Genomic DNA, 25825 nt, shown 5'->3' on the forward strand with positions numbered 1-25825 from the left:
GAACTTGAGTAATTGAGAATGTAATTGTAATTGACTTTCAGGAGAAAAATAATAATTGTGATTTATTTGTAATTGGAGAAAATGCCAGTTACCGTAATCATAATAGAATTGCAATTGGACATGGAAAATGTAAAAATGTGACGCACAAAAGCATTTTGATTAAAACGTACATACACATACTTCTGAAAAGCCATTGATATAAAGCTGAAGGTTAAACACTTTATCCCAAACATTGGTATCTTAAAAAACAAGACGACTTGTAAGCATCAGAAATTTCTAATTCAACATGTTACAACTGAATCAAAACAAACACTTTTAAAGCTTTGCAGCAAAGTTCAAGCCTGCTCATCAAAAGCTTATTGATGTGCATGACATTAAAAAGCCAGGTATCAATATTGCAGCATCAGAGCTGGATTAAAGTGCTAGATAGAAACTGAGGATTAGTAAACTGTCAATAAACGAGGGGATGTAGCACAAAAACAAGTTAAGGTGGACTGAAAAAAAAAATACAGCTTAATTTATTATCCCTGGAAACCTCCCGGTGCCAGGAACCAACCCTCCCATCAACCGGTGACTGAAGAACACTGGTTTTAGAAAGACAATGTTGAGTTTGAGGAGTCCACGTGGTCACAGAGGAATAGTCAAATAAAACCCATTATCGTCTATTGCAGTGTATCTCAAACGGGGGTAAGTGATGGCACTACAGGGGGTACTTGAGAGAGAGACCGAGGGAAAATCAACAAATTAAAGCAAAAAAAAAATGGAATTTTAAGTTTATTTTTAGTTAAAAATAATAATTAAATATTACCAGCAACTCACAAAACGAGAACAAAAACACACAAAATAAAGAGAAAAATATACTGAATAAAAAGTACAGACTAACAACAAAATACATAAAATAACACAAAAAACACACACACAGAGAGAAAAATACTATCACTAGCAACACACAAGACGACAACAAAGACAGCACACTAAATGAGAGAAACATACACAAACAAAATGACAAGAAACAACCAAACGACACCAAACACACATGCACTGAGAGAATTATCTAAATAATACCAATAACACACAAAAACGACAACAAATACACACAAAATAAGAGAAAAAAAAAAACTGAATAAGAAAAAGAACAGGCGAACAAAACAACAAAATACACAAAATTACACTAAAAACACACAAAATGATGAGAGAAATGATTAGAACACGAACTGAAAATACAAGGGTCAGTCTTGGTCCTACAACAGGAGGGAGATGACCATATTCAGAAGGCATTTAATACTGTTTCATTCCATTTATTTACAAAATGAGATGCTATCACTCATTTATTCCATCATTATACCCTATAGTTGTTTTTTCACAGAGCAAAATGTTTGGGAACCACTGGTCGATTGTATCCTATCGTAAACTCGGTGTAACATCCCACCACTTATGATCCCCCAGGCGTCCTTTCAGGGGTGCAGATGAAAAGACCACAACATGCATTCCAAATTTAAATGATCAAATGTACAATATCCCCAAAAAACGTGTTCTAGGAGCGGGGCCGATGCTTGGAAGGAAACTTTGAAATGGATTTTGCCACCATCACATGGACCACATACCAAAATTCTCTTCCGATCCTTCTCTGAGAGGAATTTCACTGGTGGATATTTCAATGAAAAACTGGAAAGACACAAATCAATTAAATAGTTAGGAGCGTCTGATGGAAAGATAACCAAACTAACAAGAATAAAGCACACTAAACAGTAAAAGAGTATCATTTTTCTCAAAATATGAAAAATCTTGAAACAGTGTGAGGGCTCCCTTAATGATTTAATTGACAGTAAGAATATGTAATCTCTACAAATTCTGTAATAATAATAATAATAATAATAATACTGAAAACCCATTGTTGCATTGTAAGCAGCTTCAACAACAAAACCCCAAACAGATGTGGTTCATTCTCTGCATTGTGCATTCACAGCCACACTCCACTGATGCTTTTCAGGAAACATGCGTGGTGTGTGTATCTTTGAAAGCATTTTGCAATCCCATCACATACTGCAGCTTTATAGTGAAGAGACAGAAGGTCCCCATAGATCTAATAAGCCAAAGAAATGCCTCGTGTCTCTACCTAATTAGCATTCAAAGGCATAAAAGTAAAGACACACTAATCATCCCAATGCAAGCAGGATTACTGTGCTAAATGAGGCTATTGTGGAATAGCTCAGATTGACTCACTTCATGCAAAGCCAGCTATGAAAAGACACACAATTCTCTAGAAAATAAGTATTTTGTGGGATTCCTTATCAATAGCTGTGAATAAATTGGATAAATTATGTAAATCCCCATAGCTTTTTTTCTTTATATCTCAAATTTAGCAATGAACCGTGCAATACATTTTGTAGATGTCCTTTTAAGCCGAGTAATTTTGAGCTTTTCCTAAAGAAATGTTGGTCAGAAAGAATGCAGAAGGCTGAGCTAAAGCACGAAATCACCTCTCGCGTAAAACTGAAATAAAATTGACTTTACAATCCCTGAAAAGAGCATCACAGCAGTTTACATTTATGGACAACAAGGACTGTGAAGATGGTTAACAGTTGCCCAAGGGGGAAGTATTGAATAGACTATGCTCAGTAGCTGAGAAATATGTAAAAAATGTCAAGGTTCAAAAATAACATATTACTATCGAAAAGATATGTACAAATGGTATGGTAAATACAATTGTTTAAAAACTGTTTACCCTTCATTCTTTGATTATTCCGTTTTAAAAACCAAATCAAAATAAATACTGTGGTTATTTTGTGTTTCTGATTTAAAACCAAAACAGAAATACAGAAAAAACAAAAAAACAGATAAGTGTTTTTCTGTTTTCCTTTCTCAGTTTAAAAAAAAAAAAAAAAAAAAAACTTGTTCTGTTTATGTGATATTTACAGGGATATTAGAGCTGCACCTCCCTCCCCAGGTCCTGGACCAGGTCTCATCACACAATAGGACTGTTTAGGATTTATTTCAGCAGTGTTCTGGTCCTGCTCATGTTTTCATTCAGTCTGTGGATGTTTTCGTTAGTTAAAAGCTGCTCACGTTTATGTTTTGTTTTGCGGTGTTACGGTCCAAAGAGTATCCAAATAAACTGGTGACTATCAACTGTGAGGCTGGTGTGAGGAACAATAGATGTTAAAACTTATACAATTTGACACTTTCATGAATAAAAAATACAGCTTTTTTGAGAGCAGTGAAAATGTTTATTTTGCACGTTATAAATACCGCTAATGGCAGCTGCCAACACCCATGGAAGTTGATCATAAGAAACGAGGAGCACCAGTAGATTCATTACCCCACCTCTGGTTCCACATATCATGAGCATGTTTTATGTAACATCGATTCTTTTGTTTTGATTTATTTATGTGTTAACGTTTCAATTAATCAGTAATGTGACTTATGCTTTACTTCTTTTTTAGTACGAACCGGGAGAAAAAGTCCGCCCAGTCACCAGATTATCTGGATACTATTTGGACCATAACACTGTTTGGTAAAGTTGGCAGATATTCACAGATTCAGACTTCCATCATCAATAACTCTGTAACAAAATGTCATCGACACACAAATTACACCTCTGCCATCAGTGTGAGGTGGTGATGAAGATGATACAATATAATTATATATCAAACGTAGCAGAGTAAAAGTCCGTCTGTCGGTCGTTCCGTGTGGTGAGAATAAAACAAGCTCTTGTCCGAGTTTCCCCGTAAATATCCAAATATCACACAAACAGAACCAGATTTAATAAAACAGAAAAATGCTGCTTGTTTGATTTTTACGTTTTTCTGTTTCTGGTTTTAAATGAATAAAAAACAAAAAACCAACCTGTAATTTCAATTTTTCAATTTGGTAATTCAAAGTGTTCTGCAACATAAATTCAAGCATGTTGTGCAAGTGTGGACTGTAGATAGATACGCACCTTTGTTCCAGATCACGAATCTTTTCTCTGAGAGGAGCCACAGCCTGATAGGACGCAAAGTGAACAATCAGCTGAAAGCCTGCTTGAACATACGATCACATACCTACCACACTAACATATTAATTTGCATTTTGTCATGTCATTGACACAGATGTTTTGACTTCCTAACCCCTATTAGTGCTGCTGCATGATTAACGGGTGCTGTCTGTTAATAGCTCACTTACTGGAAAAGATATGGGAAACTGGCGGCCCGGGGGCCACATGTGGCCCTCACTCTACTTTTTTTGCGGCCCAATAAGCAAATCTCCCAAAATAGTAATTTAAGAAGTTGACAGGAATATACAGCCAAACATAATACACAAAGTAACTCCCAAAATACTCAAATGGACAGCAAAATGTACAAAGTAAACAAAAACTCACCAAAAATACACAAAATGACTTATAAAACCGAAAATGACAACAAAGATGGACACAGCAACCACTTAAACACACAAAATGACAATAAAGACACTGAAACAAATCAACACATTACAGAATAGCTCCAAAGACACACAAACTGTCAACAAAATTACACAACATGGCAGGAAAATACAGAAAACAACAAAAATACAAAAAGTGACCCCAAAAACATACAGACAGCTAAAATGCAGAAAACTACATAAAAATACACCAAATTACAACAAGAACACAACAAATTACAAATAACACACAATGACAAATGACTCCCCCCCCACCCCCTTATTCTCAATGCTGACATGAATGTTGATAATGTGGCCCTTGGATAACATACAATCACATTTTTGTGGCCCCCGCTGTGATAGAATTGTCCATCCCTGTACTAGGGAATGTTCTTTACAGTTCTTAATAAACTGGACATGTCTTTGTGATTAATTTCTCCTGAAAAGCTTTAACTTAGACATTTATTTACTCTCAACTTTTGGCGGAAAATGACTTTTTGTCCTCGTGTCTCCCAATGATGACTCAATGTTAACATCCCAGTTAACTCCCTTAATCCAGGGAAAGATGGCATGGGAAGAGCGCTGCTCTTGTGGCTGCTCCCCAGAACTCCCATACCTGACTTCGATGTGATATGTTATTGTCTTTCATGTTTCTTGGTCGGGATGTAACTAAAACCAAATTGCCTCTCGGGGACAAATAAAGTTTTCTGAATCTGAATCTGGTAATATTGGGCCAGACTTAGTGGTGAGATATCTATAGGTGGCGACACAGTGAGTGCCAGCTTACATTTGTTGGTTTTCTTTCTTTGTGGACCTCTACATTTAAACAAAAATATCAACAGAATCTCACCAGAGCTTTGAGGTAACATTCAATCTCGATCTACTAGCAGAACTCTGTGTTGCAGCGTTAGATGTGAGTGGATATGAGGGCTCAAACAGATTAAATGGTCTAGTTGGTTTGAATGGCTCAACTGGACTGGGTTAATGGTAGGATGGGGTGAACATTGGTGCTAATTTAAATTGGACAGTTTGGTTAATATATCGGGTTCTTGAGTATACAATACAGTAAAAAGTAGCACTGTGTATGATGATGTTTGGCTAAAGCAAACTATACTGTGCTGGAGTGAAAACCCTGCAAGTAAAACAACTTGTATAAACTGAGTAGAGTCAGTGACAACTTTCAACCTTGACATATGAGCAAAGTCACAAGTCAAACTGTTTCCTCAGCCCTTTGTTGTTTTATCTACGTAAACAGATTAACACGTCCATACAAATATAATGATGATTTACAAGGCCAGGCACATTACCTTTAGAGGCCACAAATATCACAAATCCTCCTTTTAAATCGAAGGTCAATCTGATAGCAAACTAATTATTTCAGAATGAGCCTGCTCTGACTGAGCATGAAACATGAAACCGAGCGTGTGATTAACTTGGCATTTGGTGGGGAAATGTATGTGTGGTGTATGAAAAACATGTATACATTTTTTTTTCGATTCCTCGTAACCGCTTAGAAATAAAAAGTGATATTACTTACAATTGTTTTTTTGTGTGTTTTTGTTTAATGTTTAAAGGAAGCCGTGTTTATGTTCCTAAAAGAAAAGATAGCTAGAAGCAGCACATTACTACAATTAAAAATGTAAAATATAATTTGCTGTGTTTTAGTTTTTAAGTTAATTATAAAATGTTACTGTTTAACGTTGAGATAATATGTTTTCTTTCATAATATTTTGTTAGATGTCTCACTATGGGATGTACGCCCCTGCTGAAGCAATTATCTCATTACGCCAATCCTGATTGGCCAGTGAAACGTGTCCGTCCGCCACAGGTAGTCCCACTTACCATAAGTAGCGTAAGTGGACGATATTACATCATTCAAACACCTCTTCCCACTCGGAGCATATCTTGCGTCTTGTGCTAGCTAGCTTAACTCTCCGCAGACAGATCTTAATTAGCTTCTGTTGCCGGGTGCGACTAGCTTTGGATGCCTTTTTGCTTCATCGGTCACAACTTCCCTTGTCCTTCCAGGATTGGTCAGCACTGCCCTCGACGCCCCACCACGGCTGTCAAGCGTCAGACGTTAAAACTCCAGTTAACGACTTGGTTTTTTCCTTGGTTAGCACAACAGCTAATTCACATCTGACTTTTTCAAATCAGATTCAGGCCACTTTCATATGTGGTTCTGAATCAGATACAGATAGGATCTTTTTCAATGCGACCTCAGTATGAATGGTCAAGGAGGATTTATTGCGCCTTTGATACGTTGACATCATTATTGACAGCTGTGAGTGCAGCAGCAGCCTGCAGCTCTGCTGCACTCATGGAGCAGAGAGCGACAGGGACAGAATTGGGACAGTTTTTAAGCATCCACTGTTTAATCAATCCTTTTTCTGCACAAGAACATGGATTATCGATATATATTTGATACATCAATTCTTTGAATAGATGCACTCTCAAGCGCACACTGCGCCTGTGTTTAACATGCGCTGGTTACCCCGTGTGCCGATCTGATGTTGACATTAACAGCTGTCTATTAATGAAAGCAGGCTTACAACTAAACAAACGTAAATATGTCATTTGTATGAGGCACAAAATAAGTTTTAACTGTCGGTTTCAGGTCGGGTGCGGATATAATATCTATGTCTGTCAGACCTATCGGTTTCAGTTTTGCTCCATCGGGTTCGGGTCAAAGCTTGAAGGTTCATGTCATAAATGGTCTGTCGACACCACAAAAAACCAAAACATTATTTGGCCCTCTTTTTCTTTCTCCTCCTCCTCTGCACCTACTCATTCATTCTTTGGCTCCACTGCACAAAAGCTTTGAGACATATGTGACAATGCCAATGTGGGTCAGATTGGAGCCACATACAGTTCACACTGGAGTCCGATACAGGTCACATTTTAAATTGTAGTGTGAATGGACAAACAAAAAATCGGAAAAATTGGAGCAAAAATTGGAATTGAGCATTAAGGCTTGCAGTGTGAACGTAGCCTAACAGCAGACGCTGTGACCGCTTTCAGAGCCAGTAGGCTGGGGAAGAAGTCCGACACTCAGCCGTTCCGCTCCAATCAGAGACATTTTCGCCGTTTGCTCATAGGTTTTCACCTTTGTTCACAAATGTGAGTGAAATAAAGCCGTGTTACATAAAGCAAACAACTCTTCGGTGTAAATGAGACGAAAAAACAATGCAATCGGAGCATCTACAGAAAGTTTCACAATGACGTCATTGATCGGATAGGCAAATTAAGATATTACAGCCGATCACATTAATTGCATAAAATACTAAATATAGCCAGATCCGATATAGCCGATCAGAAGAGTGTAAAGCTCAATAAAAATGACATATTTACATTTGTTTTAGTGGTAAGCATTGCTTTTATTAACAACTGTCAGCACACGTCAAACACACACAAGTGTGCAGTGTGCACAAGAGATAGTGCACTTATTTACATAATCCACATATCAAACATAATCCATGTTCTTGTGCAGAAAAGGGATTATATCAACAATGGATGCTTATAGCCTGTCCCTCTCTGCTCCATGGAGTAGAGGACAGCGCACAGTCTGCAACTTCGCTGTGCTCACAGCTCCAGCTGTTAACAATGACGTCAACGTGTCAAACGTGCTTTAAATCCACCATGGTCGTGGATAAATGCAACCTGGCCTTTCAAACTGCAGTCGCATGGCAAAAAATCGGATATGTATTGGATATAGGACTATATATCAAAGTGACCATGGTCGCATTAAAAAAAAAAAAAAAAAAAAATTCAGATTCGAGCATTAAGTCCTGCAGTGTGAACGTAGTCTTTGAAGCCCAACCCGGCTTTTGTGCCGAAGATGCTGGGCTCATGTTCTCCCATTGACCTCATGGCCTTTTCTGCCTCACAAGGCGAGCAGCGGCCTCATATGTTGTCTGGCGGTGCACACTCAAATGGACATGACAGGGAGCTTCAGGAAGAGCAATCAGTTGTTCATCTCCTGGGCTAATCCTTATAAGAAGAAACCTGTCACAAAGCAGCACCTGTCCCACTGGGTGGTGGAGGCGATTGCTTTGGCTTATATGAGTCAGGGTCGGCAGCCGCCTGTTGGTCTGCAAGCACACTTAACTCGGGGTTTGGCCACATCCTCGGCTTTATTCAGGGGAGTGTCTGTTCGGGACAATTGTGCTGCGTCGAGTTGGCCCTCACCTATCACCTTTGTCTGTTTTTTTTTATGCTGGACGTCTTAGTTCCGTGAATGGCACACGTGGTTTTGCTGTCATGATCAGAATAAAGCTTTTGCCCTATGGGCTGGTGTACGCTTGATAAGCTTGTCTGCAATATGGGAGCTACCACATCCCATAGTGAGACATTGAATGAAATATTATGAAAGAGAATTTTCTCTCTGATTAATATGAGTGAGATGTCTCACCAGTTAACCCTTCTTGCTTGGCGAGTGAGAAGAGGTGCTTATTTTGAATGACGTAGTATTGTCCGCTTTCACCACAAGTTTTGTTTCACCACAATTTGGCTCTAAATGCACTTGTTAATCAGCATGCTTTAGAGATCTGCCTCCTTCAACACACCTGAATCTAATGACTGCATGATAATGAGCTACCCTTTACAATCAGGTGGAGTGGACAAGCTGAAACACGCAGGATAAGGGCTCTCCAGGATCAGACTGTAGTGTTATTGGAGTTTCTGAGAAGACATCATTTGTGTGTGTTGAGCCTTTGTCATCATCTACCCCAATGAAAAACTGGGGTAGATGCCAGGTGATAGATTGTGCATTTAATGATAAGATTAAACAACAAATATTATTTCACCTTTTCCCAAGAATGCAATCATAAAACAAAGAAGATAAATTCATAGTTTGGAAACAAAACTGAATGTCTGTCAAATGTCCCTCAATGCAAACTAGTATGTATCCGTGTCAAACCCACTTCATCAATTCTCTGTTCAATCTTCATTTCTCCATGTTCTTGAATTGATCTGTAACACAAAAAAAAAACAACAAAAACAATTAAATTCACTGAGAAGTGTTTCAACCACATCTGCATAACAGTTGTTGGGTTTTCTTTTACAAATTGAGGCCAAATAGATGACACAGCAGCATAGTAATCAGCTGAATGCATTTGTTTCTTGTTTTGACACAGCACACTTGTCTCACATTTAAACACACACATTTATCTTATGAATGAATTAGACAAACTGTCTTTTTTCAACAGAATAACTTTTTTCTAAAACCACTTTTTTTTTTCTTTTTAAATGTATCTTATGGTCCTTTCTGCAGCTGTCTCTGCTTTTACACAGAAATCACCTTTTAGTACGGAAGTCCTTTGTTCTTTCAAAACTAACCAAACCATTAATGTATATGAACTCATTAGGGTGCAGGATATAGAACAGATAATTAATTCATCAGGGATATTTTTCTATTCATTAATTATTAATTACATCATACGTCACACGTATTTTACTAAATCCTTACAGATCTTTTCTTAGAACAGTCACATACTGTGGGAGAGGAGACAAATAGCAGGTGCAAAGGCTTCAAAAGCTGCTTCCGTCAATAATGTGGCTCATATCAAAGTCATTTATGACAGCAATGATCATAGAACGTCTTGCTTGATATAAATGAAAATTAAAATGTTCCATTCAAAAAGATGCAAAGTTTCTAATATATGGAAAATGTGCACTCTAATAAATAAATATTTCTATTTGGATGGGGGCCATATAGGGCAGATTGCCACACCTTCAATAAATAAATACATAAATAAATAAATAAAAAAGACCTATTGTTCTTGCTTGTGGCCTACTTTTGAAAGCGGTTTATTCTTTTTGAACAGTATGTGAAGTTGTGGCTTTGTTTATTCAGACAAGGTTTTTCAGGATATGTTTATCTCCCGACATGTTACAGAACTAATGGAACTATGGAATCTTTACATGGAAGTCATGTGAAACTTCAAAGGAACCATCAAAGGCGATCAGCAGAACTGCTCGAACAAAGACTGGCAGTCGAAACATGAAGGGAGATAAAAAAAATTTCCTGAAAATCCTTGCCGGAATAAAACCCCTACTTAACATAAGCTGATCATTTTGTTGCTCACACATGGACAAAGACACTGACAGAAGCATGAACAATTAAGGTTAATCAGCAAAGCAATAATCAAAATACAGAACATTAGGAGGTGAACAAGCTCATTTTGATTAACATCATATTCAGAGCAGGGTAAAAAAAAAATCATTATACCACTTGTGATGATTTTAAACAGAGGATGCTCTGAATTCTGATTAGAAGGTTAAAAAAATGTGTGTCTCAGTATCTGGTGTGATACAATGGAACTCTCTAGAAAATGATCTAAAATGTTGTTCAAATATTCTTCAATTCAAATATAAGTATAAACAACACATACTTAACTTGTATAAAGATGAATGTGAAAATTGTTAAATTTACAACAACTGTTGTTTTACCAAAATCATTTATAATAATTGAGAAATAAAATATAAAAAATAATAACAAAGTGAAAATTGTTAAAATCAAAAGTTGATTACATCTGTTCTGGGCTATTGTTATCTTTTGGCATCTAATTTGTAACATTTTTGTTAAGAATGGGGTAGGAGTTTATAAGATTTTTTCTTCATCCTACTCCTGTTCTTCTTTTCATGGAATGTATTATTGTTGTGTTTGCTGGATTGCTGTACCAATTTATGTTGCATTACCATGAAAAAAAAATAAATAAAATGAAATGAAATGAAGGTTAGGTTACTTGCTGGTAAGTCCTTTAAAAAGAGAATGTATTTAAATATTGAATGTGTTTCTATCAAAGATGGATATTAATGACACCAACTGTTAAGAGAAAACTGCATCAGGTGTTTGTGATTTAATTGGTGCAGAGAAAGCACTAAAGAGGGAGGATGAGGAAGGAAAGTGGATTGCTTTGGGCAGGGCAGGATGAACAGCTGTGTTTTCTGCATATATGTTTTCTACTGCGTGATGGCAAGGTGGGGAGGATTCCGTGTGACAGCGGAGGACATTTATTCTGATTTCAAGGCAACACATAACCATTACAACTGTCAACATTCTACAGTAATGTGTTGCATCCCGTGGTCACTAAATTAGACCCTTTTCTTTTTTGGTGTGGGGAAAATGAGTCTTAACACAATTGTTTTGACAGGGTGTTCAATGGAAGAAACTAATGAAGTGCTACATCAGAGGATCGGCCTCCCTAATTACCCGACCTTAATACAGCTGAGATGGTTTGGGATTAGCAGGGGGAAATAAAGGCTGTAACTGCTCTGGTATGTGGGAACTGCAGTCAGATGAGGGTTTCAAAAAAAGCTCAAAGAAATGAAGACATTGAAGAGATGTCAAAAACAAGTGGTGAATACTTGATTTTTGCCTTACAAAATTATCAATGGAAATACTTTTCCACACTGCCTTTATATGTTGCATTTCTACAACATGGGTGGCCAAACCCTGAGCTCAAGGTCCACTAATCCACCAGGTTCCATGTGTCTGTCTCCCTGCTCCAACACAGCTGAGCATCTCGTAAGACTTTCTGCAGAGATGCTTGATGACACTTCAGATTCAGGTGTGTTGGACAGAGAGATATGTAAAATCTGCTCGATTAGTGGCCCCCGAGGACCGGGTTTGGACACCCCAGCATATCATGGTATCGGCTAGGGCTGCTCGATTATAGAAAAAATGATCACGATTATTTTAGTCATAATTTAAATCACGATTATTCAAGCGATTATTTGTCAACCAAAAAGTTATTTATTTTTTGAACAAAAAAGCATAAAACATATTCTTTAAACATAAATAAAATCAGGTATGTTCACTTTTGCACAAAATGAAACACTTCTTGCACGTGATGTGTCTTTGCTCTAGGTCTTCTTCATCAAACCCAAAGTGTTCCCATATCAGATAAATTGACTTGCCACTTGTTTACGTTTTTGCTGTATTTCTCCTGCCATGTTTCAAGACCACTAGCAACAACTTTCCTCGTGCTGGCATGCAGGCTCGCTTTGGCTTTGAGAGGGGCAGGACGAAGGGGAGGAGCTTGCATGTGGGTGGATTAAACAACTCAAAGTTTGTATTAATTACATGTGTGTGCCAAGCTTTATAATTTCGAAATTGTAATTTCGATTGAGCAGCCCTAGTACCGGCACAACTCCAATTGACTTCACATTTATAGCCATTACAACTGGTACCAGATACCGTGTTTTTTTGTTTGTCTTTTTTTTATTGGGAACCAAACAAATACACAACACTACTAGTGTTGGTGTACTACACTTCTACCAGAGATAGTCGGCTTGTACTGGACTTCATTAAGAGCCTGATCCCTGCGTGTTTCGATCCTCTCAAGTTTGTGTACAGAGAAAACAGGAGCGTTGGAGGATGCAATCTCCTTTGCTTTGAGCTCTGTATACCTACATTTGGACAATGCTAAATCTCACGCGAGAATGTTGTTCATTGATTACAGCTCTGCATTTAATTCTCTTGTCCCAGGTAAACTGGTTGAAAAACTCATGTCTCTGGGTCTGAGTGATGCTATGTGCAAGTGGATTTATAGCTTTTTAACTGGCAGATCACAGAGAGTAAAAATCTATGACTGTCTTTCTCACAAAGTGTTTGTGAGAACTGGATCTCCTCAGGGGTGCATTTTGAGTCCTTTGCTTTTTACTTTGTACACCTATGATTGTGTGGCTTCTTCTGACTCCAATTGATCATCAAATATGCTGATGATACCACCATTATTGGTCTCATCACTGAGAATGATGATTCATCTTACAGAGCAGAAACTGAAAATGTTGTTCAGTGGAGTAAAGAAAAAAACCTCCTGCTGAACACATCTAAAACGTGAACTGGTTTTTGTCGACTAATTGGTCGATGCCGTTGTGGTCATTTCATTGGTCGATCAGCAACGGTATCAGTTTCAATAGCGTAAAATAAATAATAAATAAAAAAATGCAATGCACTTAGGTGATAAGGATTAAATATCAATATAATGTATTTAATACCTAAACATGATTCTATGTCCAGCAACAGCTCTGCGTAAGTACGTGCTGCGCTGCAAAAAATAGAGCAGAGAGGGAACAAACACAAGCATCCACTGTTAAATCAGTCCTTTTTCTGCACAAGAACATGGATTAGCCTTATATTTGATACGTGGATGTAAATGGATCCACTGCTGTTTCTGGCGCAGCAGGGCACACTGCGCACCTGTGTTTGATGTGCTGGTTTCCCCGTACGCTGATCTGATGTTGACATCAATAGTTCATTAATAAAAGCAGGCTTACCACTAAAACAAATGTAAAACATTTGTATGAGGAAAAAAGAGGTTTTAATTGTCGGTTTCAGGTCGGGCTCTGATATAAATACCTGCTAATGTCTGTCGGACCTGTAGGTTTCATTTTTGCTTTGTCGGGTTCTTCTGGTCAAAGCTGGAATATGGTTCATATCATAAATGGTCTGTAATTAAAAGCACATCAGCACCCAAAAAACTAAAACAAAATATTTGTCTCTTTTCCATTCTCCTCGTCCTCCTCTGCACCTGCTCATTCTTTCTCCTTTTTTATTTTTTATTTTTTTTGGTCGACTAACCCGGGGTTTCTACTGGATACGTCTCCGCTGTGCCACGGCACCGATCCGGTTTTTCACCGCTGTCCGCCGTCCGGTAATTCACACCGGTTGCGTTTTGAGTGCGACGCGGTGCACTCCAGTTGAACGACTGTGACTTCACAAGACAGAGCAGTTCTCACAATGTTTATATAATAGCGCGAGAACGCTGTTAAATGTATGTGTTCTAAACGCAACAACAAACAGATAAACAGGTCAGTGTTCCTAACGAAGGAGAACAAGAAGGTTGGACTCTGGATTTGTCATAGCCACATTTTAAGCGTTTGCTAGGCGAATGCTAATGCTATGTTATTGCTATTGCTAGGCTAATGCTAATGTTACGTTAGTGTTAATGCTAGGCGAATGCTAGGTTAGTGTTAATGCTAGGCTAATGCTATTGCTAGGTTATTGCTATTGCAACGCAGGGTAGCAGCTGCATCCTCACTAGCATTTTCTTCAGGAAATACAAATATTCTAGTTGTGTCTGTGTTGCATTAGGATGGCTATACTGCCCTTAACTGAGATCACCAGGACCATCATCTACTGAAAAAACTACCATAAAAGTGTACATGTTAAACAACAAAGTATATTACAAAAGAAAGAAGGGATCCTGAACCATCAATTAAACGGCTTGGTAAACATTGTTTATGCTTTCTAGGCCAATCTTACACTTGATTGTGTGGAAATTCAGTGGTTCTCAACCTAATTGGAGGTACTGAACCCTGCAATCTGTATCAGTGCATTCACCAAACCTTTTCAAATGTGATTTCTTCTTCTTCTTCTTCAAAAAAGAAAGGTTTTAATTTTATTCAGACACACTTGCCTGGGCCAAATTATTTTTGCTTTCTTAGTCATTGTTATTGTAATTAATCTTTTATTAAATGAGTTAATAATGGATATTTATTTTGTGTAACACATTTTTACTGTGTCTTGAACCCTTCTGAACACTTGAGACTGACTCAACAAACCTGAGGTTTGATGGAATCCAGGTTAAGAAACACTGATTTATGAGATGCATTGTAATGCAGACATGGACGTCTCTGCAGTGATATAACATAACTGTAGTATATAATGTTGCTCTATCTTTTGTTGTTTAGACAATAAAGTTGCAAAATTCAAAAACAATGTCTCATTGAATCTTGGGGAAAAGGGGGCTAATACTATGATGGAGGAGGGCAAAAATCAAGAGGACAACACATGGGTTTCACTACCTATTGGAGAAGCTGGAGCCATGGTATGAGCTTCCATTACAAAGCAGCTTTACATAAAAGGTAATGCCTACCTACCCCTGTTTATGAATCTAATGCCAGGGTAATGTAGTAAATGAGCCAAGCTTATCGAGTTACAATTACATGCGTACCAGGGCTGGGTACTTAACTTTGGTTCTTTAATGGTCCGACACTAATTGGTATTAAAAAATGCCTTGTCTTACGATGTTGAGTTTCAGTGGCTGAAAGTTAATCAAGATCTAAAACTGCTGCCTTTGAATGGCTGTAATGTTACACAATGCAAGAAAAATAAGTTTCTGTTTACGCCCACAGACGAGGTTCACATGCATCTGTGTAATGAACAGTGTGTGTTGTTAAACCAGTTCAAAAAATACGGTTACACTGGCAGAAAAAGTATAAATGTCAAAGGAAGAACAAGATGAGTGCTCCGAGGCAATTGCTGTTTTCCAACAGTGGAGGACTCATGGTGGAAACAAGTAATCTCTTGGGTATTGTTGACATGTTTAGCCTACATTATCTCTTAGTTTAGATGGTGTTTTATTGGCTTTTATAATAAACAATAACACAAGCATGATATCATTGATGTTTTGTGTTGCCCATACATGTATGATATGCAGTTGCAGTTGCTAAGGGAAATATGAAGAGAGAATTGCAAGGCATCAGGGAAGTGGCTGTGACCGTAGATGGCTAGACCAAGATGGCACAGAAACTTGACCGTTTCAATCCACTTTGTGAGAGAGGGTGTCATGAAGGAGAAAATCCTGCATACCAGGGCAGTCTACACAGCAAACAGGGAGGGTAATAGCTGAGGAGATATTCTTGATTAATTTGTTTTAAAAAAGTTGTTGGCATCACTCTAGACTGGTGTTTCTCAAATGGGGGTACGTGATGGCACTACAGGGGGTACTTGAGAGAGAGAGAGGAAAATTACCAAATGAAAGCATTACAAATATGAAGCTTTATGATTATTTTTAGTTAAAACTGATAATCACACTGATTATTACCAGCAACTCACAAAAGGACAACAAAAACACATAAGAGAAAAATATACTGAATAATAAAAAGAACAGACAAACAACAACAAAATCCAGAAAATGACACAAAAAACACAAAATGATGATAGAAATTATCTTGATTAGAAAATGGACTGAAAATACAAAGGTCAGTCTTGGTCCCACATCAGGAAGGAGATGACCTTATAGAAATACATCTATTCTGCTCTATAGTTGTTTTTTCACAGAATTCTGAGTAAAATATTGTAGTCAGACATAAGGGGGTACTTGGATTCAAAAGTAAGAGAAAATGGGTACTTGGACCAAAAATGTTTGAGAACTGCTGCTCTAGACAATGCAGCTAATATGAATGCAGCAGTGAAAAAGATGAGCATTAGAAAAAAATGGGCTGCTTTGCTCATACATAAATTGCTGCTCAAAAGATGTACAAAATACTTGCAGTCTCAAGGTGGGGAGGAAGAATTAAAGCTATGGTTGAAGTGTGTTTAAAGAGGTATAGCTTTGCTAGCTCCCCTGTCTTTAAAGAGAATCAATGTCTTCTTGGCAAGTAGAGAAAGAAAAATAGCTTAATCAGTTCATAAGCTATTACTATAAATAGACAACCAGTTTGACAAAACATTGAACAGGCTGCAGGGTTGGGGCTAAATGAAATTGCGCAATGGGTCATTAAAGGGCTCATGTTACGCTAAATGGACTTTTCTGTGCTTTAAACATGATAAAAGTGCTTTTTGAGCTTCATACACATGCCCAAAGTGTTTTTTCATTGATTCCCTCAGTCGTTAGTTAGAGGGTGATTTGCTCCTTTCTTACTGCAGGGCGAGCCCAAACACCTCGCTCCAATTTGATGACGCGCTTCCAGGAAGATGTCTGCCGTGATTGACATGTAAACATGTATTTTCTGCAGTCTTTGTATGTACCAGCGAACGCCCCGCCCTCGCGCTCTGTCTCATATTCATAAAGCAGCATGAGCTCAGCTACGAAGTGGATGGGAGGTGGGCGGGCCATCCACTGGCCCTACGTCATCGTGCAGGGAGGAGGAAGTCAGTGTCCCGTCTATAGACACACCCACTCATGAATATGCATAAGTAGGCCGCAAGTCAGCCTGTTTGTGTAGAGTTGCTCACAAAGTGAGTTTTCAGAGGCTAAAACTCTGGAGAACAAGTGAGTTTGGGAAAATAAACCTCAAATACTATGTTTTTGGGGTTCTTAGAACAAATGGAGATGGGTGAAAAATAGCATATGGGACCTTTAATTACAGTTATGATGCAATTACGTTTTTTTTTTTTTTTTTTTACCTTGTCTGCACATGCTGTCGAAGGTTAACACTACAAGAAGTGCAATCTTTTAACAGCAATGCATATTTTATTATTGCAATTAAATAAATTTATTTATTTCATTGCATAATTGTGACCGTCACCAGCCCTCCCTAGGGAAGGGTAAGAAATACTTTATTAAAGGGAGGATGTAAAAGAGAGAGGGCAGTGTTACACCAAGGTGAGGGGTTGGAGGGGGGTGGGGAAGTTAACAGGGAAGAGGGATACAAGATAGGATATAGAATGGGTGGGGAATAGTTGTTAGGTTTTAAGTGATGCGTTGTGAAATTGTGGTTGTGTATATTGTGCTTATTGTTGTGTTGTCAAGCCAGTTTGGTGACCAGTGTGCGGTTTAGGAATAATGGTGGTGGCTGTGAACAGAGGAAGAGGTGAGTGGAAATTCCATAAAACAGGTATTTGGGAACAACGTGTCTAAGGTTGAGCCCAGTATGAGTGTTATCCCACAGCCCAAGGCCAGTGCATCCATGACAAATGTATTTCCAAGAACCACCACTGCAAAACCCAAGAGCCGCCCCCGGGCCCGAAGAAGCAGTCAGGCCAGCAGCAAGAGCAGGCAGCCTAAGGGCCCCCGGCGACCACCCCACGGCCAAGCAGCCCCCCGAACGCCCCCAAGATCCCAAGCCGAGAGGCAGCCATCGCCCCCCCCATACACACCCGAGAAAGCCCCAAGGAGCCAAGGACCCAGCGCACCACGCCACCGATCCCACCCCCAACCCCCAGACCCCCCACCCCATCGGCCCTCCCACCCCCCCACCCCACCCCCGCGCCCAACCCCCCGAGGGGAGGGCCCAGAGAACTCCCTGCCCGAGGCCCCAGCGGAGGAGCCGAAGCCCACGCCCAGCAGACGACCAGAGCCGCGCCGAACAGGCAGCCAGCGGGCACCCGCCGGCGAGCCCAGAGCCAGCAGGGGCCCGACCCCAGGCCGGAAGGACCCGGAACGGATGCAGCACCAGGAGCAGCCCGCCCAGGGAGGACGACCACACCCCAAGCCGCATAAGGCACCAGGGGATGCAATTACGTTTTAAGTTACTGTTGTAATTGAATTGTAATTGAGTTCAGAAAATTGAGTTTGTAATTGTATTTGGCATGTACAGTGGTGTGAAAAAGTGTTATCCCCTTTCCTGATTTCTTATTTTTTTGTGTTTTCCACGCTTAAATGTTTCAGATCATCAAACAAATTTAAACATTAGTCAAAGATAACACAAGTAAACATAAAACGCAGTTTTTAAATGAAGGGTTTTATTAACGAGGAAAAAAACAATCCAAAGCTACATGGCCCTGTGTGAAAAAGTGTTTGCCTCCAAAACCTAATAACTGGTTGGGCCACCCTTAGCAGCAACTACTGCAATCAAGTGTTTGCAATAACTTGCAATGAGTCTTTTACAACGCTGTAGAAGAATTATGGCCCACTCATCTTTGCAGAATTGTTGTAATTCAGCCACTATGGAGGGTTTTCCAGCATGGACCGCCTTTTTAAGGTCATGCCACAGCATCTCAATAGGATTGAGGTCTGGACTTTGACTAGGCCACTCCATTTTGTTTTTCTTCAGCCATCAGAGGTGGACTTGCTGGTGTGTTTTGGATCATTGTCCTGCTGTAGAAACCAAGTTCACTTCAGCTTGAGGTCACAAACAGATGGCCGGACATTCTCCTTCAGAATTTTTTGGTAGACAGCAGAATTCATGCTTCCATTTATCACAGCAAGTTTTCCAGCTCCTTAAGCAACAAAACAGCCCCAGACCATCACACTGGCACCACCGTAGTTTACTGTTGGTATGATGTTCTTTTTCTGAAATGCAGTGTTACTTTTACACCAGACGAAATCGAAGGCGGACCTTCCAAAAAGTTCAACTTTTGTCTCCTCAGTCCACAGAATATTTTCCCAAAAGTCTTGAGGATCATGAAGATGTTTTCTGGCAAAAAAGAGAAGAGCCTTAATGTTCTTTTTGCTTAGCAGTGGTTTTGGTCTTGGAACTCTGCCATTCAGGCCATTTTTGCCCAGTCTCTTTCATATGGTGGAGTCATGAACACTGACCTTAACCGGGGCAAGTGATGCCTGCATTGATTAAGATGTCAGGGTTCGAGACTGCGACCAAAATGGTCGTATATGCGAGTATATTTTCAATGTGTGCGAGTGAAAATTTTATCTGGTCGCATCCATGCGAGTGTGTATGGGGTGACATTATTTTATACGGAGCGGTTGAGCGCTTCGTCACGTCCCACAGAGAGCATATCTCAAGTCATTGTCAATCTTTACATCATACAAAACTACGGTATGCTAGTTAAGTCAACTATTCATCAGCATGCCCCCCAGGTTCCAAAAAAGGGTGCGACCAAATTCTGTGCTTGGTCGCACCAGTGCCACCACTGGAAAAGTTAGTGTAGAGCCCTGGATGTTGTTGTGGGGTCTTTTGTGACCTCTCGGATGAGTCGTCGCTGCGCTCTTGGGGTAATTTTGAGAAAGTTCACCACTGTTCCGTGTATTCTCCATTTGTGGATAATGGCTCTCACTGTGGTTCGCTGGAATCCCAAAGCTTTTGAAATGGCTTATAACCTTTTCCACACTGATAAATAATAATAATAATAAAGTTTTTTCTCATTTGTTCCTGAATGTCTTTGGATCTCGGCATGATGTCTATAGCTTTTGAGGATCTTTTGGTCTACTTAACTTTGTCAGGTACGTCCTATTTAAGGGATTTCTAGATTGGGAACAGGTGTGCAGTGATCACGCCTGGGTGTGGCTACAGTTATTGAACTCAGGTGTGATCAACCACAGTTATGTTTTTAAAGGAGCTGGTGGGCAAACACTTTTTCACACAGGGCCATGTAGCTTTGGATTTTTTTCTTCCTCATTAATAGTACCCTTCATTTAAAACCGTATTGTGTGTTTACTTGTGTTATCTTTGATTCATGTTTACATTTGTATGTTGATCTGAAAGATATAAGTGTGGAAAACATGCAAAAAAGTAAGAAATCAGGAAGGGGGCAAACACTTTTTCACACCACTGTAACTACTATAAAAACTGTCAATTATAATGTAATATATATCATCAAACACAAACCAGGTGAACCATGTTAAATATGTTTCAGATCAAGCTTTCCTGTTTGTTCTCTCGAAGATCATTTTACCCCTAAAATATATAGGAGTATACAGAGACAAAACGTTCAGACGCCCAAACCAAGATTATTAACACCAATATTGATTTGGAAGCCTAACAAGGTAACCAATAGATGACAAACAAATTAGAAAGATAACGTTTTTTGTGTATTTTACAGCTAAATTAAGACATGCATCAAACTGACCCATTACCATAAGAGATGCTAACAGAAAGCTAACACAAGAGGAAGGTTACGTTTTATCGGCTTATTTATTTCAGGCGTCCAAGCAAAACTTTCCCTCTTCGCTGATGTTCACAGATTCAAAATAATCAGCAGGCTGTGCGTAAAAGCTCACAGTGCATGAGAGTGATTATTGCTTTAGAGTCAAGATTCTTAGCACCACCGTGCTTCGGACAGGCAGAAAGAAGCGCGCCGATCTACAGTTGCTCACACCGACAACCCACGTTGCACTCACTGCAACACACAGAGCTGCCTTCTCTAACAGCTCTACAGCGCGCACCGCACGCTACACAGCACAGAGAATATGAGCTCACAGACGATGTACACACAGTGGCACAAAACTCACAGTGCCACGGGGCACACAGCCAGTTGCAAGGACACACAGTCTACCTCCGTGTTTGTCTTTGATAGCTTAATGAGCTTTAACTGTGTTGAACACCACCTGGCCGGGTCCCTTTCCAGCTCTGCTCTCAGGCGCGTTTATCTTACTGAACCAAAGCCCTGAATAATGAAGTTTGATCCAGCTGAATTAGGTGCCTCCAATCCTAAGCGCAAATGTATCCCACCTCTCTGCTCTGAGAACACGCCTTCTGACCACAATTTTAATAATTTACACAACTCGGCCTCTAGGTGCACCGTGCGGACTGTGCTGCACAATGAAAATAGGGGCCTAAGTGTCAGTGCTCAAGGGCTAAGTGTCTTTCCATCAGTAGAGTACTAATACTAGAAGGAGCAGCTCAACAGCAGAAGTGCTAGTCGTAGGGTTGTAAGGTTGTGCAGGAATAATTGATGCATTGAAGACTAAATTTTTCACCCATCTCTTGTATCATTTTTATTAACCAGGAAGTCACTGACCACAACTGCCAATAGATTACTGGGCCGAGGGTGAGTTGGAACTCTGCCTAAATCTAAAAGAAAAGTCAGCCATTGCCTTTTTTTAGCCAACTTGACAAAATACAAGTGTAATTTTTGATAAACTGGCCTAATTACCTAGTGATGAAGTTAAACCCCAAATTATTTTTCTCCTATAGTTTCTACATTTCATAACATGTTTAGCAGCTGATATATCCCACTCAACAGTTGTCTATTTTCAAATTTGTGTAAATATTATCATACTTTACCCAGCATCATCTACTTTGTTTCTGAGAGGTGCTACAATATAATAAGCACACCATTCTGCATGATAGTCAAAGTAGTGATTGCTGCTAATACTCAATTATGTTAACAAATATGTTAGTTTCAGCACAGATTTTATATTGTTGAGGCTGGGTGATTTTTACCAAAAATCACATTCCTTTTCTTTTTTTTTTTTTTTTTTGTCTAAAAAGGGCAATATGCAATTTAAATCCTGATAGAAAAACAGACAGAAAACATGCATTTGGAAACCATAACACACATTTACACACAATTTTTCCATGTAAATGGGTGGTTGGATGCATAGACAAGGCAGAAATTTCAAATCTCCCTATCCCTTCTGCTGATTTGAAGCATATACATTGAATAATTATAAAAACTGAACTAAATTAACCCTATTATGCATGATTGAGACAATTTCAGCAAGTTCAACAGCTAGTAATGATATGCAATTGAAGAAATCAGTAAGAAACAAAAACAAAACAGGAAAGGTTAAACTCTGAAATGGAATTAGGGATAATCAGAGGATTGACATTAGTGCTCAGAATTTTCTACATTGCATAAGACAGAAATTTTGATATATCTCAAATTGCTCAGCCCAAAGGTTGTAAACTGTAATAATATACTGTAACCAAAGTTCATTATAAGCGTTTGGCCTATATCCAAAGCTGCTATTATGAAAGGCAAAATATGTAGTATGCCTTGTGGGCAAACTGCCTGTATTTCTTGGTTTACGTCTACGTTTCTATCTTTTTAGAACATAGATTTGCACCAATATTTAAAAGCTATTGTCCCCATGAAGATAACAGGATACGAACAGGAAGATAGTGAGCATCCTAAACTAATCAAGACAAGAATTACAGCAGGTACATGAGTTATAAAAAGAAAAATATATATTACCCCACCTCATGTTAGTATATGTTCCCCAGACAGCTGAAAAAAAGGAGAAAAGAAACTTGTTAATGAAATAGCAAAATGATGAATGCATACAAAGCTTTCTGAAGGTCAAATCTCCAAAATATAACAATAATAATATAAAACCAAACCATCCTCCCATGCACACAACGTTTCTTTGGTAAATATTTATTTTAGGAAAACTCCCAGATGACCTGTTTGAACCAGCATTAAAAACCTGAATTTGAATATTTCTAAACTGGTGCTACTTTATAAAAACATTCATCAGATAGGGAATCCTTTTTTTGTTTGTTTTTGCTTTGAGGTCTCGTTTTGAACATCTTTATCAACTAAAAACTACTTTTGTTTAAAAAAAACTGCTTGATTTTTTTTTTTTTTTTTTTCTCAATTGAAAACAAAAATCTGAGGGATGTGATTGGTTTTACCAGCAAAAAGTGAATAAGTGCTCAACATTGTTCATTTTGCAGAGCATAACTCCAGTGGTTACTTTTTGTTGTGACTGATCAATCAGTTTAAAACAATACACCCACAAGTAGGCCCATTACATTAATATTTCTATTGAAATATATGAAAAATATGAAATATTTTCCTTCTGCTATCAGACTCCTCAGCAGCCAATAGTACTGGATATATTTCACTATGCACACTTTATGTTTGACTTTTCTATCTTTTCTACATTGTACATATTTATATTCATTACTTTTTAAATTATTATAATTATTGTTACTATACTTTTCTCTTTATTTGTTTTTGTTTTTATGGCATCCAGTGTGGTGAGCAAAATAGAAACTTCATTGTACAGGGAAACATGTTTCTTTACTGCGCACATGACAATAAACACTTTGAATCTTTGAATTTTACTTTTATAACTTATTTTGTATTTTTTTGAAATGACTTCTTCTCAGTGCAGCATTAAAAGCACAGTAAGATAACCCAGACCTTCCCCTAAACAATCCACACTACAGAACTCACTCACACGTGCTGTCCTTATAGGAGAAAAAGCCAAAAGTGGTACATATTGTGCAGCTGTTTGTTAATAAATGTGTCGTTCTGGCATTTTGCATCAGCAAATTCAACCATGAATTGTCTTTCTGGAAAGACTTTATTGAGTTAAAAAAAATATCACTATTTATATCGTATATCTTTTTGAGAAAAGATATCATATTCTGAGTTTTAATCCATATCGCCCAGCCCTACACACAAGGAGATTGTTTCTAAGCAGGTTTTAATCATCAGTTACTCAGAGATCAGTTTTACACCAAAAGACCAAACTTTAACTCAGGGCTGTGGAAATAAATACCTGTTTTTTTAAATTTGACTCTTAATACACATTTTTTTCTTTTTTTTTTAGAGATGTTCATTGGATAGCTAAGAATTAGATCCAATGCTTACATATAGATGAAAACATTTCGATTTCATATTAAATAAAATAACTAAATAATTTCCTGCTATGTAAATTTAAAGACTTAAAATGTCAAAACACCTGTAGTTGCCAACAAGGCGATGCATGAATTTACTAGAGCTTTTGTTGGACTTAGAATCTATTTAACATTGTTGAAAATATACCCATATTCCCTTCTTTACTTGGTGATGGATTTTATAAATAAAAAATTGAAATATTCTGACAGACCTATTGAGTATTAACTAGATTGCAAATATTTAGAAACGGAACAGAAAAAAAGTCCAAATGTGAGTCAGTTTGTATAAAACATATGATAATGAAAGTATTGTTATCTTACATTACAGCCTGTGATGATGTTTTTTTATGGTTTGACAGTGACTGAGGTGCTGTGTAGTATGAAATGTGAAAGTAGGGCATCACCTTGGATACGGTTCCATATTGTGTAACAACTAGAATAAACATTTTGTCTGACAAGTGTTAGTATTAAATGATAGAATGCAACAGGGTGATGAAAGCTGTACTTACAGGCAATGTAGGCAAACAAAGCGAGGGCGATGAGCAGCTTCATCATTCTCCTGTTTAAACCTGATACCAGCCAGACGATCCGCTTCATCATCCGCTCAGTACGACCGGACCAGAACCAGGACCAGGACCAGGGTCAGCATTTTGAAAGCCGCTCCTGGGCTTCTGCTACGTCAACAGCAAACACAGGAGGTTTACGTGGCTCGGTAGCCCCACGGTTTAATGTCAACATTAACGATACATCGAACCCCTCATCGGCGTTTTGTGCATCACACTAACACCTCTGTTATAATAACCACAGCGACCGGTGCGGTTATTAGCGCAAAACTTTAAAGATGAGGCTATTTGTACACAATGCCCCAACTGTTTAGTGTCCTACCAGGCTAGTCGTTAGCTTCACGTTAGCAACAACAGGCTACCCGAGCTACTGAACGCATTATAAATTCACAGTTGTTAAAAACATCTGTGGCGTCTTCGCGTATTTAAGAGCTAAAGATCAGTAATAACGCAGCTCCGTTAGCTTTAAATGAACAAAGTATATAAATATACCCGAGTTTGATCGCCTCAGCTGAAGCGAGAAACACAGAGGAGCGATTTGTTCGTCCCTCGATTGAACAGCCTGACACTTCCTCCAAGATCCGTGACAGTGGTGTCCAACCTGTGGGCTGTGGATATATATGAGGTCCAAATAAGGAACAGTTTACTTTGGCCTGCTGGATGACATGGAGTCACACGTTTAAAATTATACCTGGGTGACTGAATGTCTTGTTTTGTTGATAGTGACACAATCACACTCTGTTCATGGTGTTCCTGGAGGAGACAAGTTGTTCTTCACTTGTATTTCACTGAGCTGAAGGTGTAAAAATGTTATTTTGAAACTTACTTTATTTGCCAATCACTTCAAAACAGATCATTTACAGATACACACTGTTACCATG

The 25825-nt window shown here is 38.6% G+C and overlaps 1 protein-coding gene across 3 annotated transcripts in view; it reads right to left on the reverse strand.

Moving 5' to 3' along the window:
* Window positions 1–25570, reverse strand: part of uxs1 (UDP-glucuronate decarboxylase 1) — a 66481-nt gene extending 40911 nt beyond the window's left edge. The window contains exons 1-6 of one of the 3 annotated variants that reach the window (XM_028435560.1): window positions 25437–25570; window positions 24891–25055; window positions 22954–22981; window positions 9321–9369; window positions 3941–3984; window positions 1605–1665 (exon numbers count right to left, since the gene is read on the reverse strand). In XM_028435560.1, coding sequence (XP_028291361.1) covers window positions 1605–1665; window positions 3941–3984; window positions 9321–9369; window positions 22954–22981; window positions 24891–24981 — 273 coding nt within the window. In that variant the 5' untranslated portion in view covers window positions 24982–25055; window positions 25437–25570. Of the gene's footprint in view, window positions 1–1604; window positions 1666–3940; window positions 3985–9320; window positions 9370–22948; window positions 22982–24890; window positions 25056–25436 lie in introns of those variants that run through there. The other 2 variants (XM_028435562.1, XM_028435563.1) reach the window with 2 other exon arrangements.
* Window positions 25571–25825: the final 255 nt, after the last annotated feature.

This window comes from Gouania willdenowi, chromosome 21 (genome assembly GCF_900634775.1).
Source record: "Gouania willdenowi chromosome 21, fGouWil2.1, whole genome shotgun sequence".
Taxonomy (NCBI): Eukaryota; Metazoa; Chordata; class Actinopteri; order Blenniiformes; family Gobiesocidae; genus Gouania; species Gouania willdenowi.